This window comes from Platalea leucorodia (genome assembly GCF_965183815.1).
Source record: "Platalea leucorodia genome assembly, chromosome: 5".
Classification (NCBI taxonomy): domain Eukaryota; kingdom Metazoa; phylum Chordata; class Aves; order Pelecaniformes; family Threskiornithidae; genus Platalea; species Platalea leucorodia.
This window is the reverse complement of record NC_138827.1, coordinates 3199655-3219273: the sequence shown is the minus strand read 5'-3', so window position 1 is coordinate 3219273 and position 19619 is coordinate 3199655. Positions and strand designations below refer to the sequence as shown.

General features: G+C 62.9%; 3 protein-coding genes and 1 long non-coding RNA gene across 17 annotated transcripts in view; 2 read left to right on the top strand and 2 right to left on the bottom strand.

Moving 5' to 3' along the window:
• LOC309591289 overlaps positions 1–1117 on the top strand; it is a 37553-nt gene extending 36436 nt beyond the window's left edge. For all 14 annotated transcript variants that reach the window (XR_014228307.1, XR_014228308.1, XR_014228309.1 and 11 more), the window contains one exon: positions 1036–1117. This is a non-coding gene — a long non-coding RNA (uncharacterized lncRNA). The remainder of the gene's footprint in view (positions 1–1035) is intronic.
• Positions 1118–1497: 380 nt separating this feature from the next.
• Positions 1498–7081, bottom strand: LOC309591287 (pentraxin-4-like). The gene is made up of 4 exons (XM_082313405.1): positions 6146–7081; positions 3841–6000; positions 1748–1831; positions 1498–1585 (listed from the first exon to the last, which is right to left on the bottom strand). Exons 1-2 carry the CDS (start codon positions 6272–6274, stop codon positions 4744–4746), a joined length of 1386 nt encoding a protein of 461 aa, XP_082169531.1. The 5' UTR covers positions 6275–7081; the 3' UTR covers positions 1498–1585; positions 1748–1831; positions 3841–4743.
• Positions 7082–7516: 435 nt separating this feature from the next.
• ECI1 (enoyl-CoA delta isomerase 1) lies at positions 7517–15359 on the top strand. The gene is made up of 7 exons (XM_082313406.1): positions 7517–7602; positions 8301–8429; positions 9464–9591; positions 10244–10390; positions 12233–12354; positions 13064–13242; positions 14848–15359. The coding sequence occupies exons 1-7, from the start codon at positions 7560–7562 to the stop codon at positions 15012–15014; spliced, it is 915 nt and encodes a 304-aa protein (XP_082169532.1). The 5' UTR covers positions 7517–7559; the 3' UTR covers positions 15015–15359.
• A 255-nt stretch (positions 15360–15614) lies between these two features.
• Positions 15615–19101, bottom strand: LOC309591218 (deoxyribonuclease-1-like 2; the record flags this gene model as incomplete). The annotated part of the gene is made up of 8 exons (XM_082313249.1): positions 15615–15665; positions 16401–16497; positions 16621–16775; positions 17016–17128; positions 17203–17303; positions 17420–17503; positions 18530–18618; positions 18955–19101. The coding sequence occupies 8 exons, from the start codon at positions 19099–19101 to the stop codon at positions 15615–15617; spliced, it is 837 nt and encodes a 278-aa protein (XP_082169375.1).
• Positions 19102–19619: the final 518 nt, after the last annotated feature.

Genomic DNA, 19619 nt, shown 5'->3' with positions numbered 1-19619 from the left:
ATTCAGACTAATCAAATTGAAAGAGCAGCACTCTCTTACCAACCACTCCCGTAAAGATGAAGATAGGAATTTCCTGGATCATCTATCCCATTTTCTGCAAGCAAGAAACAAATGGGTTTCAGATCTCCCGGCCCATCTGCAGGCAGTCACTGCTGGGACAGCACAAGCCTGCTCTGGCGAGCAGCTCCCAGAGCTGCCCCAAGTCTCCCCCGGACACCCCACAGCCCCCAGACCCAGCAATGGCTGCAGAAAAGCCTTCTGCTGGGGCTGGTGGAGCTGGGATCTGGCCAGACCCCACAGCCTGCTAGGGCAGAGCCTACCTCAGCCCCTGGGTGATGTTTTAAGACAGACTGGTGGCCTCAAGCTTCCATGGGCTGCTTCTAACCCCCCAACAGAGCCCTATATGGGGAATATCTGTGCCATACCTCATTCTCAAACTTGCCGAAGTTGATGAGCCCAGGGCTGGAGAGATCCCAAGCATTGCCGTGGTAAATGCTCAGGACAGAGTTCAGAGTGAACGTAGAGATCATGGAGGCAAAGAACTGGAAGGAGATGCAGCCCAGAGTCACTACCAGATGCCTCCAGCCCCGCTCCCTCACCATGTGCCCCCCACACTACCCTGAACCGCCCCCCCCTGAGGCCCTTGGGTAGGGCTTGGTACCCACGGTGTGGCGGGGGGACAAGAGGCCACACTCCCTGTGGCAGCACTCTGGGCAGCTTACACCAACCAGGGGCTTGCTCCGCCTTTTGCCTCTCCGTTGCCTTGGGGCACAGCCCAAGGCGCCTCCCTTGGAAAGGAGTTGGCAGCAAGATGGAGTTCAGCCAGGTTCAAATTCAGCCTCTGAGGACCAGGGCACAGAAGGGAAGCTGGGATGCTCTTCCCTGGGATGCGTTACACACAGCTGCCCAGCTGGGGCAGGGATGGCAGGAGGCCTGGGGCTGCAGGGCATCGGGAAAAGGCAATGCCTCACACCAGAGCCAGCAGCCCTCAATTTACTGCTCCTGCTTTCCACCACTTACGATTCTCCCTGTCAGGAACTGGTTCCAGAAGGAAGCCGCTTCCTCCAAGCTGAAGAGGACACCCCCTGCAAATGCAAGACACAAACACCTTCATGAGGGGCGCGTGCCATCCATCCATCCCAGCCCACGTGCCCCATGCTGCCCAGACCTCACAGGCTCCAGCGAAGGGACCAGCAAGGCCACCAAGCCATCAGTGATGTACTGATCACAGTGAAGCCCCTCCACTGCCCTCCTCCATCCCAGGGAGGCAACACCTGGGATCCGAGACAGATGACCGCCCTCTTCCCTTCCCAAGACCTGCATGGTGTGGCAGGACAGCTTGGAGCGGGGCCGGGCACGTCGTCGGAGGGCTCCTGCAGTGCCCTAGGCAGATCCCAGCAGCTGCCTCCATGCAAGCGGGAGCAACCTCCTGACGAGATCTGCGTGCAGGCACCGCTCAGCGTCAGACAGCCAAGACACGTACCCACAGGGGCACCAAATGCAGCCGAGACGCCAGCAGCAGCTCCAGCCGAGACAAAGTCCCTCTTTTCTGTGTCTCTGAGGAAGCACTCGAAGATCTGAAACACTGAAGCAAAGGCAGGCTTAGGGCTGGCCACAGGCATGAGTTTAGGGGAGACACAGGGTATGCCATATATGACCCCAAGCCACCAGCGTGACCCTGAGGAACAGCCTGGTTTGGGCACAGGAGGAGCACCTGCAGCACAGCCCCTCGGCCCGCAACACCAACCTTGAAGTCTCGCTTTAAAGACGTGGATCTTCCCTGGGGGATCCCGGCAGCAGTCACCGCTCCAGAGTGAACCACGGGTCCTTCCTGCGGGCAGGAGAGCAGAGTCAGGTCGGAGAAGGAAGAACCCGAGGGACAGTCAGGGACAGTTGAATGCTGCTCACCAGGTCGCAGCCCTGAAGAAGCTGGCCGGGAGGATTTCCCTCCGGGAAATACAGACCTTGCCACTTTCCCTCCTTAAATCATCATTCTAGCAAGTGGCCACCTCCTGTTCCCACCAGCACTCCCTCCAGCCGAGGGGACAGGGGCTTCCCTTGCCTGCCTTCGATCCCAGCAAGCTAGAAAGGTCCCAATGGGGCACCCAGGTGTCCCCCATCTACCATTTGCAGGGACAACCACCGATGGATGTAGGCTGCTGCTCTCCTGCCCTCAGCTGAGCCACCCAGAGGCTGGCTCGGTGGCACCGCACGCCCTGGGGGCTCCCCAAGCCTGGCCACACCACAGTCACCTTGGCCAGCGGACCAGGGAATAAAACTGGGAAGTGAAGGTACTTGCTCAGAGAAGGTACTTGCTCTCTTCCTTTGCTAAGGAAAACGCCATGTAGCACCTTGTCACCAGCTGGGGCCTGAGCCATCCACACTGCGAAGGGACACGGTGACAATAAATCAGATCAGCGGGGCCAGGTCTCCACCACTGACTGGCCCTGATGCGGGAGGGCTCAGGCATTTCTCCCAAGCCACCAGGAAAACCCTTTCCTAACTGACCCACAGCCACAAGACCTGGTTAATCCCTAATTTAACACCCTTCAGACCTGCAGAATTCACCACACGGTCTTTAAAGACAACCCGTGCTGTAAATACACAGGGTCCTGTTGTACCAGCTGGGAAGATTATTTTTATTTTCACACCAGAACAGCTGCAACGGTGCAGGCAACTCCTTCCAGCCACCGTGCCCCGCTCCCGCAGCGGCACGCTAGGCACTTCCAGCCTAACGAACCCTGCATTTCCCTCTAATTAGCCTGCTCTTCTGACGTGCCCAGGACATCCCTGCTAACAGCTGCCAAAGGTTGGCACCACTCCTCCTCCTCCTCCTCTAAGCTCAGGTCTCCCAGCAAACTCTTCATAGGAAATTCAAGGACGTCACCTGGAGGCAGCTCCTCTCCCACCCGGTGCTGGCATGGAAGCGTCCCGTGGACCCGGCCTGACGTCCCGCCCAGACCACGGCCCTCGCCCAGCACAGCCTGCCCAGCCACAGCTTCGCTCGGTAACCGAGTGCCTCGGCCAGAGCCACGGCGTGCTTCTTGTGGAGGAGAGACTGCTAGGCAGACTGCCCGAGTAACAGCCTCCGGGTACACTGCAGAGAAGTTTCTCTTCAGTTAATTACCCAAAATTAATTTGCAAGAAGGAATTGGCCTGTGCTTGGGATACATCACACCCTGGACTTGCTTTTTGCCAGCGCGGTTCCAGACGTACTGCACGACGTCCACCACCATGCCAGCGTTGGACGCTCTCCTGTTTGTGCCCAACACGTTGGTTTGGGCATCAGCGGCGCACCAGGCAACGGCTCTCTCGCAGAACGGTATTTTTGGTAGAGATGAAGAGGGCAGCCCCAGCAGGCAGCAGCAGGCCGAGGAGCGGGCAGGAGCGGGGTCCCAGCCGGACACCGGCACCTCGCGATGGGAGCCGGCCGTGGCGGGGCCGCACGGCGGGCACCAGGCCGTGGGTCAGCCCCCACCCCCGGATCTTCCCCCACGAGTGAGCCGAGGGCCCCATGCCCCGGCTGTGGCTCCCGACCGGCTTCTCCCCGCCCCGGGCCCTGGCAGGTTCGGCTTTCCCCGGCTTGGGGGAGCGCAGCGGGGGCCCGAACTCCCCCCGGGGCTGCTCACGGAGCAGAGCCCCGGCACCCCGCAGCTCCCCGCCGGCAGCCCCCGGGCAACGGGCACGGTTAAACGCTACAGGGACCCCAACCCCCGGCCCCAGCTCCCCTCCGGCGGCGTCCCGGCGTGGGGAGGCCCGGGACGAGGCAGACCCCCCCACCCCGGTGCGCCGGTACCCCCCTCCCGGCGCCGGTACCCCCCTCCCGGCGCCGGTACCCACCTGCCGGGCGCTGCCCGGGGCCGGTGCCGTTGAGCAGCGGGGCGGTCTCGCCCTCGCACCCGTCCCCGTCGCGGTCGGACCAGGCCACCTTCTTGGCGACATCGGCCATGCGGGGCGGCGGCAGCGGCGGCCCCTGCCTCACCGGCCGGTCATGTGACCGCCGGGCGGCCGCCCTCACGTGAGCGCTACGGCGGCCGGCGGGGGCCGCTCCGCCCCGCGGCACCATGGGAGTTGTAGTCCCGCCTGTAGGCCCCTGCCCCGGGGAAGGCACCGGAGCCCGCCGCCGGTCTGTCCCGCAGCCGCCTCCCGGGACGGGCTCTGCCGCGCTGCGGGCGTGACAGCGGTGACGGCAGCCCGGGAGGCTGCAGGGCCGCTGCAAGGCCTTGCCCCACGCCGTGGCGGTGGCCGGGCAGCCAGGCCCCGCCGGCCCCGGGAACGCGGGGCTTGGGGAGCAGCCGGAGCCGGGGCCGCTCCTGCTCTCCAGGCGGAGAATTTGGCGGGGCAGCCGTGACCCAGCCCGGGCCTCCCTGCTGCCTGCGCTGAGCGGCTCCCGCCCGGCTGTAAGTGGCAGCGAGCGTCACAGGGAAGAGCGAGACGAGAAATAAATGAGTTTCCTCTCTGCCCAGAGCGTTTTAATAGGAACGACGGGGCTGTGCCTCCGCCGGCGGCAGGAGCTGACGCCCTCCCAGCTTTGGGACAGGCCCCAGGGCTGGGTCCCACCTCTGCCGAACCCTGGCCATCAAAACCCCTTTTCATTTCTTTGACCTCCGATGGTCCCGGTCCTGAGACACCTGAGACACCCGCTCTGCCTGGCGTCCCGTCACCCGGGGAGGACGCGGCTCATGCCGGCCGGGCACCGCGAGCCAGCCCTGACCACCGGGACTGTTCCCGCTGCCAGGCTCGTCACAGGCAGCGCCGGAGGCAGGGGCACGCCACCCTCCGCACCCCACCCTGCAGGGAGGCATCAGCCAGCGTGAGGAGGGGACTGGGGGGCAGCCCCTGGCCAGTCGCCATGCTGGCCACTTCCCCAGGCAGGAGAGCCCGGCTCCAGAGGGCCAAGCCAGCCAGGTGACCCACGAAGGCTTCTGTGGTGCCGATGCCCCCGCCGGGGTGGTCCTGCTTCTGGCCCAGCACCAGCGAGCCACCAGCAGGAATTTCATAGCCCTGTCGGAACCTGGAGCCGGCAGCCAGCAGCCTCCTGTCCACATAGAAGTGGTACCGGCCCTGGCTGGAGGACCAGGTGAGGCAGAGGTGGTGCCACTTGCCATCCAGGAGTGGCGTCACCGGGAGCTCCCGAAACTCCCTGTCCCCGATGACGAAGTGCGCAGAGCCAGGGAGGTCACCACCACGGCCACGCACGGCCAGCTCGCTGCCGCCGTCCTCTGTGGCATAGGAGAGGAGGGCACCGAGGCGGGGGGCTGGGGTGGCCAGCCAGGCGCAGATCGACAGTGCCCGCAGCCCCCGGCGCGGCCCCGGCCCCAGGATGGCCACGCGCTCGGCAGAGGTGTTGGGGAAGAGCAGGATGGCACCGGTGCGGCAGGCTGGGGAGGTGGGCGCCGGGGCGGGGAGCCCATACCTACCCTCTCCTGGCTGCTGGGGGGCCGGCGGCTGCTCCTGGGGGACTGTGGTCACGGTGGGGAGCGCCGGTGCCATGGCTTGGGCTCCCAGTGCTGCGTCACAAGGGTGCTCCGCATCCTCCCCAGGCGCTCCACTGGGCCCAGCATTGGCCGGCAGCTGGTGCCCTTCCTCCTGCCGGCGTTGCTGCCACCGCCTCGCCTTCGGCCGTCGAGGGCTGGGGGTGCTGGGGGCCACCCGGCCCTGCGGTTCCCGGTCCAGCTGGCTGCCCCAGCTCCAGGCAGCATCCGGCAGGCCGTGTGGCTTGGTGCCAGCCTCCACCAGTGCACCCAGTGGGTGGGTGAGTGGGCGGTGTTGCAGGCTCAGGGCACCCACTGTCCCCTCCAGCCGCTTCAGCCTGCGGTGCAGCCGCCGGCTGGCGGTGGCCAGGCGGGCCAGCTCCGAGGCCAGGGCAGCCCGGGCAGCGGTGGCCGCCTCTGCCTGCTCCGCCAGCGCCTGGAAGCGTCCGTCGATGTTGTAGGAGATGTTGTAGTTCCCGGCGATGCTCTGGAGATGGCTCAGCGTCACCTCCTGGAGCCGGTGAAACTGCAAGGGAGCCGGGCAAGGTAGGGTGAACCCATGTCCCCATGCTGGGCCCCTGTGGTGCCGCCGACCCTCAGCCCGGCCCAAAACACCGAGTGCCCCCCTGGCACAGGCTGGGCTGGGCCCCCTCCCCGCCCCGGGCACCCACCCGCTCCTCCAGCCGCCGCAGCCGCAGGATCGGGTGGCCGGGTCGGGCCCCGGGACCCGGTGCCTGGGTCAGGCCACCCTGCAGGGCGGCAGCGAGGAGCAGGCAGAGGGGCAGCGTCGTCCCCGCCATGCCACTGCCGGACGCTTTCTGCCTGCACGGCAGGGCCAGCCCTGGCCCCCGCAGTTCCCCTCCGGGGCGGCCTCCACCATGATGAGATCTGCAGCCGCCAGCTCCGGGGCTGCCAGCCCCGCGGCCCGGGCCAGGCGCTCTGCGGGGGCAGTTGGCCCCAGGCCAGGAGCTCCCCGGGGCTCCGGCTGCCAGGACCAGGGGCCAGGCAGGGGGTGCTGAGCCGTGGGGCGGGGAAGGTGGCGGGGGGACCCCTGGGCGCACGGCCCCGGCGGGCCGAGCCGTGTGGGGCAGCTCCCGGAGGGCTGCAGGGTGCGGAGTCTCAGACTGACACGCTGGATGCAGGGCAGGGTGGGCAGGCAGGGCAGTGCAGGCAGGGCAGGGCAGGGCAGGCAGGGCAGTGCAGGCAAGACAGGATGGAGCAGGCAGAACAAGACAGGGCAGGGCAGGCAGAACAGTGCAGGCAGGACAGGACCCTGCAGGCAGGGCAGGCAGGGCAGGTAGGACAATGCAGGCAGGGCAGGACAGGTAGGACAATGCGGGTAGGGCAGGTAGGACAAGGCAGGCAGGGCAGACAGGATAGTGCGGGCAGAGCAGTGCAGGCAGGGCAGGCAGGATGGTGCAGGCAGGGCAGGACAGAAAAAGGCAGGTAGGATGGTGCAGGCAGGACAGGCAGAGCGGGGCAGGCAGTGCAGGGCAGGCAGAGCGGGGCAGGCAGGGCAGTGCAGGCAGGGCAGGCGGTGGAGGCAGGGCGGTGCAGGCAGAGCGGGGCAGGCAGGGCAGTGCAGGCAGGGCAGGGCAGGCAGGGCAGGGCAGGGCAGGGCAGGCAGGGCAGTGCAGGCAGGGCAGGCGGTGGAGGCAGGGCGGTGCAGGCAGAGCGGGGCAGGCAGGGCAGTGCAGGCAGGGCAGTGCAGGCAGGGCAGGCGGTGCAGGCAGGGCGGTGCAGGCAGGGCGGTGCAGGCAGGGCGGGGCAGGCAGGGCAGGGCAGGCGGGGCAGGCAGGGCAGTGCAGGCAGGGCAGTGCAGGCAGGGCAGTGCAGGCAGGGCAGGCGGGGCAGGCAGGGCAGTGCAGGCAGGGCAGGCGGTGCAGGCAGGGCGATGCAGTCTGGGGCGCGCGGGCCACCGCGGGGCGGCAGCACGTGCGCGCCGCAGCGCCGACCGTGGGCGGGGCTTCATGCCCGGGGGCGGTGCTTGCCGCCGGGGGCGTGTCCTGCCGGGCGGGGCGGGGCGGGGCGGGCGGTGACGCGCGGCCGAGGCCCCGCCCCACACCCTTGACCCGGCGGCAGAAGATGGCGGCGGCGCTGACCCTCGCCCGCCGGATCGCCCGGTCAGGTGCGCCCGTCCCTCCGTGTCCCCGCTCCGGGGGTCAGCCTGTCCCCCTGCCCACGGGTCCTCCCCGTGCCCCCGCGCCGTGGTCAGGGTGCCCCATGTCCTCCCTCAGTGGGTCGGGGTGTCCCCGCGCCTTCCTTCAGTGGGTTGGGGTGTCCCCCGTGTCCCCCATCATGGATCCAGGTGTCCCCCTGTCCCTCCCTCCCTCAGTGGGTCAGGGTGTCCCCCGTGTCCCCTGCCGTGGATCGGGGTGTCCCCGTGTCCTCCATCAGTGGGTCACGGTGTCCCCCGTGTCCCCCCATCATGGATTGGGGTGTCCCCACGCCGTCCTTCAGTGGGTCAGGGTGTCCCCCGTGTCCCCTGCCGTGAATCGGGGTGTCCCCATGTCCTCCCTCAGTGGGTTGGCGTGTCCCCACGCCTTCCTTCAGTGGGTCACGGTGTCCCCCGTGTCCCCCCATCATGGATTGGGGTGTCCCCATGCTGTCCTTCAGTGGGTCAGGGTGTCCCCCGTGTCCCCTGCCGTGGATTGGGGTGTCCCCATGTCCTCCATCAGTGGGTCAGGGTGTCCCCCTGTCCCTCCCTCCGTGGCTCAGGGTGTCCCCCGTGTCCCCAACCTGTCCGTGCAGAGCAGTTTTGGGGAGCACACCCCACACCCCTGGGGGCTGTCCCCTGCCTGGCCTTACCAGCTTCTGTCCCCGCAGGTGTGCAGCCCCTCTGCCGCCGGCCGCCGGCGTGGGACAGAGCCGCCCGGCAGCCCCCCGGCCTCCCGCTCGCCCCGTGTCGTGCCTTCAGCAACAACAAGATCCTGGTGGAGCTGGATGAGAGCTCAGGTACCGCGGGTGGCACCTCTGCAGCGTCACCCGCCTCCCGCGGGGTGCTGTGGGATGCAGGCGGGGGGTCTGTCCCATGCCTGCCCCACGGCACATGTGGCTCTGGGCATGGAAAGCCACCAAAGCCGTAGGTGTTCCAGCTGCAGCTGCTTGGGACCCTCAGAGAGGAGCGTTTGGTGATGGGAGTCTCACCGGTCGTGGGCGCTTCAGGTGGCTGGGTGCTGCTTGGGTGCCACAGGCAAGCCCTAGCTGTCACTGTCAGACCTCGTGCCCCATCCCCTGCCCATGCATCGTCCCCTCTGCAGGGTCCCTGCTTTGGGGACCTTGTAGAGTGGCAGAGGCTCCTTCAGGGAGCAGCTGTTGGGGATTTCTGTGTCCTGGCTGCCAGGAATAGCTGTCACAGGGCCACATCCCCGCAGTGAACAAAAGGTGCCTGTTCTTGGGGCTTCCCGGGGCCTGCCTTCGGCTGCCAGGCCCCTGCGTGCATCCTCACGCTGTCCCCAGCCTGGGCACGGCTGCAGCACCCAGACTAAGCACTCAGTGAGGACCTTTTGGGGTAGGGTGTTGCCATTTGGGAGGGGACAAGGGCTCAGAGCCCTTCCCACGGTGCTGGCCAGGGTGGCGGTGCCGCCGGCAGGCTCAGAAAGGTGTGTGATCCCCTGGGCACGGGATGTTTGCTGCGATAGAAGCTGGAGGCTCGACCTTATCCAGTGAGCCCAGAGAGAAGGGAACTGCTGGGCAGCGTGAGCCCGAAGGTGGCTTGTCTTCGGGACACGTGGTGTGCCCCCGCACGCGTGCTCGTTGGTGCTCCAGGTTCACCACTGGCTGAGTGAGCCCAGCTTGGGGGCAGATCTGGGCAAAGGCAGGGCCCTGCTCTTGGCCCTGCCGCTCTGGGAGCTTTTTGAAGAGCCAGGAGTGGAAAGACACGATCTGGGTGAGCAGGGAAACAGGGAGGTAGTGAAGCTCCCTTGCACAAGGCGGTGTGTGCTGCTGCGGTGGGGGGTTCTGATGTCTCGGTGTTTACCACGGCACAGGCGTCGCCATGATGAAGTTCAAGAGCCCCCCGGTCAACAGCCTCAGCCTGGACTTGCTCACCGAGTTTTGCATAAGCCTGGAGAAGCTGGAGAATGACCGGGCCTGCCGAGGTGTGATCCTCACATCGGTACGTGTTGTCCTGAGCTCGGGGTGCGAGCTGCGGGGCAATTTGACAGGCACGGGTGCCGTTCCCTTGCTTGTGTTTGGTCTCTTGGCTCCCTGGTCACTGCCACGGGAGGGCTAGGAGGCAGCTTTGATCGTCTCCGGAAGGAGGGGAGGGGGTTCTTGGAAGCTCTGTGCTCTTTCTTCCCTGCCCTTTTCTAGCGGAAGAATAACAACCAAGTATTATCATTTGTCATTACAATCAAAGCTGCTTATGTGCAAACCTGACACATCCCTTGAGATCTCTTGAACTGCCTGGAGGGAGCTGCTGGGGAAGCCAGTGTTTATTTTCAGACGTAATGTGGGTACAAGGTGGTGCCTGGGAATGGGGCAGGACGGGTTTTGTGCTGCGTGGCTGATGTACCCGCACAGGGACTCTAATAATGAGAAATCGTGCTGCAAGCAAAGAGTCCCAGCCCTGCAGGCCATGGTGATGGGATGATCCAGGCTGTGGGAGCACTGGGGAGATTGTTTCAGAACCCCGAAAGACCCTGGTTTATGTCATATTTAATTATCGCTTTCTCTTTCCTCAGGCTGCCAGGCCGAGTGCATTACGGGACTAAAGGGTCATCCCTGAGCAGTGACTCTCAGTGACAATTGTATTTTCCTGATTCCAGGCCGTCCCCAAAATCTTCTCATCTGGCCTGGACATCACCGAGATGTATGGGAAGAGCCCAGAGCACTACGCCGAGTTCTGGAGAGCCGTGCAGGAGATGTGGCTCCGGCTGTACGGCTCCAACATGGTGACAGTCGCTGCAATCAATGTACGTCCTTTAGATCCGCCTTCCTAGCCGTCCTTGCGCGGTCTGTCACTCGCTGCAGCTTGTTTGCACTATGTGGGCAGGGACAGCTGAAAAATCAGGCTTGTCCGTGCGGAAACAAATATAGGGATGTATTTGTTGGGATGTCTGGGCAAAGTACGTGTCTGTCGGTTCAGCACGTTGGGGTGTGGGAAGGTATGGAAGCGTGGGATGTTGCAGGCTCCATGTGAGCTGCAGGTGGTGCTGGGGTATAGCAGCATTTCGGCTGCGGTGGAGAGCTGGCACGGCACTTGTGTCCTGCCCATGGGGACTGAAGTGCCCTTGGCAGTGTTTTGGGCAGCAAGAGCCATACCCTGCCCCAAGAACTCTGCTGGGAGTTTGTCCTCCAGGCTGGAGGAGCAGGGGGAGGACCGTAAGCCAGTGGTAAAACCCAGACGGGCACTGATGGGCCCCTCACTACAAGAAGGACATGGAGGGGCTGGAGCGTGGCCAGAGCAGGGCAACGAAGTTGGTGAAGGGTCTGGAGCACAAGTCTTGTGAGGAGCGGCTGGGGGAGCTGGGGTTGTTTAGTCTGGAGAAGAGGAGGCTGAGGGGAGACCTTATTGCTCTCTACAACTCCCTGAAAGGAGGTTGTAGCGAGGTGGGGGTCGGTCTCTTCTCCCCAGTAACAAGTGATAGGATGAGAGGGAACGGCCTCAAGCTGCGCCAGGGCAGGTTTAGGTTGGATATTAGGAAGAACTTCTTCTCCGAAAGGGTGGTCAAGCATTGGAACAGGCTGCCCAGGGAAGGGGTTGAGTCTCCATCCCTAGAGGTATTTAAAGAACGGATAGATGTGGTGCTCGAGGACATGGTATAGATGGACTTGGCAGTGATAGGTTAACGGTTGGACTTGATGATCTTAAGGGTCTTTTCCAACCTTAACGATCCCATGATTCTATGATGGCAGATGAGTGCCAAAGAAGCCGAGCGGTTGGCGTAGGAGGAGTCCAAAGGATGCCTGCCATATGCCCACTGGCTGCTTCTCACGGATGAGACTTGTAGGACTCGCCCAGGGTCACCTGCTTGGCTGTTGCGCTGCTTCACTAGAGGGGAGGAGACGGGAGGCAGCCATGCAGTGCTGCAAGCGCTTGTCCCCGGCCCTGTGGGCAGCAGTGCTTTGGGCAGTGTGGTTTGTCATGAGCCCTTTTTCCACCGGGTTTTGCTCCTCCAGCCGTGGTTCTTGGCCAGCAGGGAAGTGCTGTCTGAACCTCAGTGTCCGTAGATGGGTTGTTACCTGCTCGGTGTCTCGTTTTCATTTTCCAGTGCAGTGCCGCTTTGGCAGCTCACAGTTCTGTGTCCATCCGTAGACTGTCTTTGAAGGCAGGCTGTCTCTGAGCGGCTTCCCGCAGGCACTCTGTGCAGGGCTAAGCAAGCACCAAGTAATGGCAAAGATGGTCACAAATGGAAGTTTTGTAGACAGAAGGTGTGACAAAGGCCCTGGACAGAAACGTTTCTGTGGCATTTGGGGTTACAAACTCAAGTAGGGTTACAAACTCCTGTAGGTTACAAGAAAATGCTGTAGCAAATCTCCGCTGCGGGGTTTGCAACCAGAGTAACACGGATCAATTAACTAGATTTCCAGGCTGGAAATTGCAAGAAACAAAGAGCACTGAAAAATAAAAGGATAAACCCTGGTAAACTTATCAGAACTCTTCTTTAGGGCTGTTTTGAATCAGGTAATGAGGGATTTGGGGGACAGCTGCTCTGTCACCCTGTGTCTTCCCTGCTCTGGAGGACACAGCAAGGCTGGGGGCGCAGAGATGTTTGTACCATGACCTAGACTCACTCCTTCCTTCTCTTTTCCAGGGCTCCAGCCCGGCGGGAGGCTGTCTCATTGCCTTGTCGTGTGACTACAGGATCATGGTGGAGAACCCCAAATTCAGCATCGGCCTGAACGAAGCCCAACTGGGCATTGTGGCTCCCTTCTGGTAGGCCAGTGCCTCCCACTTCTAGTGTCACATGTAGGTCTCTAAAAAGAATTCATCTTCAAGGAGTTTATTAATCAGTTTAACTGGCCGCTGAGGTGTACTTCTATGTGTCAGTGGTCAGGTATTTGCAGCTGCAGGACACAGCACCTCATTTCTCTGTCCGATTCTGCAGGTATCTGAAAAGCTTTCAGGCTGCAGAATGTCCTCACATCCTTCACCAGTGAGGACCTCAGTTCTGACTCTGCAGTCAGCTCCGAAACTAGTGCTGGGAGATCCCCCTGGTCAGGCTCAGTCTGGGAATATGCTTTTCTACAGGTACAGGCTGTGTACCTGCAAAATCCCATAGTTGTGGAGATCTCTGGAGGCGTAGGGGCACTAATGTACTAAGGCACGGACCCTTGGTTGCCCTAAGAACGTGTAAATGTGCTGTTGGAAAGGAGCTTTCACCTCACAGCAAGTGGGCACAGCTGGGACCTGTGCACTGAGGGTAAACAGAGCAGCTCTCGTGGAGAGGAGGGTGAACTCTCTTGGGGTAGTACCGAAAATGGCTCCGCTCACCTGACTTTGCACAGCGTGGCTGAGCCCGTAGCTGCTGTTAGAGACCCGTGCCTGGGGAGTGGGACCGAGCGTGCTCTTAGCTTCAGTGTCTGGGTGCAGCAGCCGCTGGGTGTCTCTCCCTGACCGTGGCTTTTCCTCCCATCTCTTCTAGGTTTAAGGACACATTTGTGAACGTTGTGGGACACCGAGTTGCTGAAAGCTCCCTCCAGCTGGGCTCCCTCCATCCCGCACCCCAGGCTCACAGGTTTGGCCTTGTGGATGAGCTGGTGCCAGAGGAGAGGCTCCAGGAGAAGGCTGCGGCTGCTATGGCACAGTGGCTGGCCCTTCCTGGTAAGGGCGGCACCTCCAGCAGAGGAAGGGGGGATCTGATCGGGGTGGGAAGGACAGGTACCGGGGCTGGTACCTGGGAGCTACTGGGGCTGGTACCTGGGAGCTACCTAACAGTTTCAATTTAAAGGGAAGGTGCAAACGGCTGGGCGGTAGGAAAGCTCAGCACAGCGGTCCAGGCAGCCTTGGGCTAACAGAGATGTGCTTGCCAGTGCTCTGGCACGGGAGGACACCGTGCTGGGTGTGCAGGGCACGTGGCTCCAGCTCGACTCGCCCTGCCAGCCCTGCTGAGTCAATCCAGAGGTGCCTGAGCTCCAGATCCAAACTGAATCTCTGTGTCTGTCAGTGGAGGTGTTACCACAGGAAAGGTGCCGGGGAGTTGAGGGAACAGGCTGGGCGAGAGTGCCTGGGTGGCTGGATCGACTCTCGTCACTCTGCTGAGCTGGGGATGGCGATGGGGGCGTGAGGACAGGCAGCAAGCGCAGACATCACAGGCGTGTTTGGGCTGCTCAGTGACTGGCAGCACGTGGTTCCTGGGCTGGTAGAGGGCTCTCCGTGGGCCAGGGCTAGACCTGAGCTATCCCATCCCATGCCACCTCCTGAGCGCTGCAGGGAGGTGCAACTACTTATATCACCCTTCGGCTGCTCTTTCTGTAGAAACCTGAATGAAACTGGGCAGAAATGGACGGGTCCCAGGACTGTCATTTTGTGTCCCAGCCTTGGAAGAGGGTCCCTAAACAGCTCTCTCCCCTGCTGTCCTGGTGTTAGAGTGAAACCTCAGCCCCCAAGAGAGGGGAGCATGTCTCAGCTGTGCTCTCTCCTGACTTCCAGGAGGCACCATGCAGATCTTTTCCCCAGAGCCCTAAATCAGAGCCAGGGGAGAGTCTGTCCGGGTGAAGGTGTCTGTAACGCAGAGGTGCTGGGGCGATTCGGGGTTCCCAGTGCGTGGGGGGTTGGTCATCATTTCACCATCGCTGTTACAGCACACTGAGAGCGCGTATGCAACATCTGTGCAACAGATGTGCAGCTGCATCATTACGCGTGGCTCTGCGCATGTGTGTGTGAGCAGATGTGTGCTCGAGCCTTCGCTCAGCTCCAGCAGCATCCACGTATCCGTACTGAACTGGCCCAGAGCCTGCCGTCGGGATGAGCTCGAGGGGACAGCGCTGCTGGCTTTTGTACGGCACGTTTGGCGTGAGCAGACTGTCTTGCCAAAAGTCGAAGGGGTTGGGTTGCGGGAGCTTAGAGCCAGAGTGGTTTCAAATAGCAGAGAATTTTGTTTGGTTACTGCTGTCCTGAGCCCGGTGGTGTGTATTGGGGTGGGGGCCAGGCTCTGGAGGGTGCAAAGAGAAGGAGGTACACAACTTTTTGGCATCTGTCCCAGTCATTTCCACACTGAGCAGTACATATCATAATTTATTGTATGAGAATTTATCCAGTTCAGCTTCCAGCCGGTGGGTTTTTCTTACACCTTTCCCTGCTGGTTTAAAGAGCCCTTTGGCGTGCAGTACCTCCCCTCCAGAGGGACCTGCATATGGTGGCAGTGGCCCACAGCTGGTCAGGGGTGAGGACCATACGCGTTCCCCATCCTGGCTCTCCTCTCCACAGACCATGCCCGTCAGCTCACCAAGTCCATGATGAGGAAGGCGGTGTTGGACCGCCTGGTAGCTCACCGGGAGGAAGACATTCAGAACTTCATCAGCTTCATCTCAAAAGAGTCCATTCAGAAGTCACTTCGCATGTACATGGAGATGCTGAAGAAGAAGAAGAGCTGAGGAGCCAGCCGGCCGGGGCCCGGTCCCAGGAGCTCGAGTGACCCTCCAAAACGCTGCAGTAGCTGTAGACTTTCACAGTGAAGCCATCTACAGTGTCAGCAATTGGTGACTTGCTGCCTGCTCCCGTGGCCACCCCAACCGCCCCTTCCCCTTAGTCCCCGTAGAGTGTCTGACACCGCCGCTGCCTTTCCTGAGAGTGGGGAGAGCCGCCTGCTCCGCTCCCCCGAGGAACGGACAAGGAGAGGGTCTTGACGCTGCTGTGGCCCGAGCCCGCCAGTCCTTGGGTATCCTCCCTCCTGTCCAACAGCTAATTGTGAAATGAGATTTGTCAATAAAGTCTTTGATGAGGTAGGACATGGATGCGTCATTCCCCAGCCTGTCTGTGGTCACCGCTTCCTGGCTGGTGGCCTGTCCCTGGGCTCTGGTTCGCGGTGGGCTGGGCAGGCCTGGGCACGGCCAGCAGCCGGCTGCGACCCTTCTCCAGACCGGGACCCGGAGCAGCCCATGCGCTGGGCTCGTGGATGGGGCTGCCTAGAGCGCTTCACGAGGGTTGGTGGTGGGAGCTGGAGCTGGATCGTGGTCTGCGGCCGCAGGAGGAGCTCAAGCCATCAGCTTCACCTCGACCGGGTAGTGGTCGCTGACTGCCAGGGCCTGGAGGAGGGCGAGAGGTGGGGAGGCGTAACGCAGGGGCTCGGTGAGCCACTCGCCGTGCTGGTGGGGCCAGCAAGGGCGACTGCCATCACCCTTCCAAACCCTTCTGCCTGCTGGAGGGGGATGCGATGTCCCCAACCCCAAGACGCTCAACACGCAAGGCTCCAGTTTTGGCACCTCTCGTGGAGAGATGCCCAGGTGTGGCCTGGGGCGGGCACAGGCAGGGGGGTGCCTGCCCTCCGAGACCCTTGTGTCTCGTTTGGGACCTCTGTGCCAGCTATGGGTGGTTGGGGGTCGGCTTTGATTGCCCCACGCCGTGGGGTCCTGCCTGTGAAAGACTACAAAAAACCCCACGCATCTCATCTCTTCCCCATGGGGACAAGCAATGACCCCAAATCTCCCCTCCCGTTTCCACCCATGGATCCCTCGACACCCCGAGCTCCCCATTATCTGGCTGCAGGCTGCTGTGTCCCGGGAGGGGAGCGTGCCTTACGCAGGGTCTGTGTTGGTGTCCCAGCAGGCAGGCGCTGGGCAGGGGCACACGTGCCGTGGCTGGAACCAGCCTGGGCTGGAGCTGCTTCAACTCCACTTTTGGGCTTTTTCTTAAATGCAGTGGCTACATGGCCATGGCCATGGCCCAGCTGCCTAATCCCGAACAGACACCGCAGCCAGCGTTCCCTGGGGCAGCTCAGCTTTGGTGCCTGTTTGAGCCCCGGGTTTGCAAGCCCAGCTCACCTCCTCCTGCTCCAGCTTGAAAGCGCGCTGGAAATTGTAGATGGTAGCTGAATTTGGCACGATGCTTCTCCTCAGCTTGGCGCCGCACACCACGATCCTGCCAGGGAGACGCGGGCGGTGGGTCCTGCTCCTGCCCCTGCGCTCGGCCGCTGGTGGCGCGGGACGGCAGGGGGGGCCCAGGGTGCCGGGGAGGGGATCCCGGTGCCGCCACGGCGCTCACCTGTCGTAGGCGCAGTCCGACTTCCCCACGGTGGTGTCGGCGCTGTCGGGGAGCAGCCACTTGAAGACATCGCTGGTGCGCAGGCGGATGGCCGACCAGTCACTCGACTGGACGTAGGAGCAGTCAGCATTGAAGTCCCCCAGGAACATGATGTTCTGCGATGGGAAGATGGCAGGGCTCGTGGCAGCTGGGGAATGGAGCTGTCCCCGACACCAGTCCTCCCACAGCGGTCAGCCCCGGGTGCCGGGGCATCCCCCGTGGCAGGGGACGGGGCAGGAGCAGGGTCCCCATCCCACCACCCTTGCATGAGCTGCGCTCGCCTTGGAGTGGGGACCCAGCGTGGGTCAAACGGTCCCCAGGGCTCAGCACCCACCCTCGGTGCCAGCGGCACTCACGTCAGTCCCCCACTTGCTGATGATGTCCAGGTAGACGTCGTAGAGCGCGTCGATCTCGGCAACAGCATCGTGCGGGGCCGAGTGCAGTGGTACCAGCACAAACTCCTCCACCTCTGCCAGGGAAGAGGGACGTCAGCCCTGCGGCCACCCCATGCCACCGCCCGGGGCCACTCATCCCCCTGCTTACTGGTGTGGGGCGCTGAGACCCTCAGGATGAACGGCTCCCGGCTGAAGACGTCCTGAGGGTCCTCATATTGGTAGGTGTCCACCACGGACACGACGTCTGTCCTGTGGGACCAAAGGGATGGTGACCCTGGGGCTCGGCATGGCCCCTGTGTCCCCTCCACGGTGTCGGTGGCCCCATGGTGCCACAGGACAGGCGGCAGCACGCCCAGCCCCATTACCTGTAGATGAAGAGGTACATCTCCTTGTAGTTCTCCCGTCCCAGGGGGCCGCTGATCTCGTAGTCGTACGGGGACGTGGACACGCTGCGGAGATGCAAAGGCAGGATGGTGACATGGCTGGCACCAGTGACATGGCTGGTACCGTCCTGGGGTAGCCTCGGCATGGCCAGGGGCTGGGTGGCCGTGGCATTGGCACCAGCCAGTCCTGCTCTGCTGTCCCCATGGGCCACTGTGCCCTGGCTGTGGGGTGACATGGGGTGTAATGGCTCCAAGCCACCCTGCTGTCCCCACCACCCCGGGGTGGCTCCTTGGGCACGGCCGGCCACACACAGGATGCAGGGCGGCTCCTGCCACCCTTTCTCTGCAGGGACGCTCCCCACCTTCATTTGCAGCAAAGCTAAATTAGGTTAATGAGCAGCCCGGGGCCCTGCGGAGCCTAGCGTCACCCTCCCTGCCCCAGCTGCTCTGTGGCCATGCTGGAGGGGACACCGAAGGGGTGAGGACATGGGCTGGGCATACCTGCTCACGGACACTCACCGCCTTGCAACAAGGCAGCAGCAGCCTCTGCCCGGCCCTGGCCCGTGCCCTCACCCAAAACGGTGTCAGCATCCAGCCCCTCATCTTAGCCCACCCCAGCAGCCCCTTTTCCTCCTGGGGTGCCTGAGCCGCTCACTTCAGAGCATCGTCCGCTACTGGGTCCATGCCGGGGTCCCCCTGCCACGCACAGGGTCTTGGGGTGCAGGGGGCTGCCTGCCCCTGCCCGCTTCATCCCACACCTTGCCTCTGCCCAGTCCTGTTGGATTGTGGAGACGGAGCTCGCCAGAGCTGTAGTTCCTTTCCATCCTGTGTGCTCCGGTGGGATTGCAGCTTTCGGAGGGGTTTTGTGCCGCCTGTATCCCCCTTCTCCTCCCTGCATTATTCCCGGTGGCTTTTTCAGTGCCTGCTCAAAGCCTCAGCCCCAGCACTTTTCTCCTATTCCTCTTTCCAAAAACAAACCCTCTGCCGATGGACGACTTTTTTTTTTGGCCTTTTATTACTCAGGCAGCTTGGCTTTCCCTGCTAACGCTGGCGTCTCAGCCCAGGCACTCTCGGCCCCAGCCCCGCTCGTACCTGTTAAGCTGCTGCATGAGCTGGGTGACGGCACTGAGGTCGGAGTCGCGCACCTCCTGCACCAGTGCCACGTCGTAGCGGCGCAGGATCTGCAGGACCGAGAGGGATGGCGATGGTGAGAGGGAGCCTGCTGCTGGCTTGGGGCCACCCATCTCCTGGCCGGGCACCCAGACGCGGTGCTGGGTGCAGCACCATGGGGACCTGCATATCCCTCAGCATCAGGGCAGGTGTCCCCACGGAGGGCTCAGAGGGACTGCGGGGTGTGCCTGGCATCCCACCTTGGTCCCCACCAAACCTTCATCCTCCCAGGGCATCCCCCACACTGGGATGCCATCCCATCCATGGCCACGTCCCCGCGTGTCCCTGGCACAGGAGCCACATTTTGGGTCTGCCCCAGTGCCGAGCCCATCCCTGGCTGCACTCACGCTGACGATGATGCCCGCCACTTCCTCGTTGGACATCTTGGTGTCTCCAAACGCCTGGATGTTGAAGGCACCGATGCGCAGTGTGGCGGTGGCCGGGCATGGGAGAGCCATGGCCAGCAGGAACAGTGCCAGCGCCACGGTCCCCATCCTGCCGGGAGGTATGCTGAGCCGCAGGGGTGTAGCAATGGGAGCCGAACTTGGAAAACTGCTTTGGATTTGGAGAAAGAGCAAAAAAAAATCCACGTAGGTCCTTCCTAAGTCCTGCTGTTGCACCGCCCGGAGTAGCCTGCGGAGCCGGCATGGGCTGGTCCCAGGGGAAGCTGAACTCCATCCTGCCGCAGTGAATCCGCCTGGCAGCGCCTCTGCCCGCCCCTGGGATCGCCCAGCTCCGCTCCCCGCTGGGACGTCTCCATCGCCCACCAGCCCCAGCCGCCGCCACCAGCACTCTGGGCTGCTTTGCGTCCCTAAACTTGATCGCAGTCCCCACAGTCAGAGTAAGGGAGCAACTCCTCATCCCAGCTCGTCCCAGCTTATCCCAGTCCCTCCCGGTTCGCAGCTGAAGGTGCTGAGCCCAGATCCGTCCTTACCGTGCCGAGCGCGCAGCACCTCTGCCCTCCCAGCAGCAGGACAGGCGGCTTTATTCCCAGCGGAGGTGCCGGCAAAGC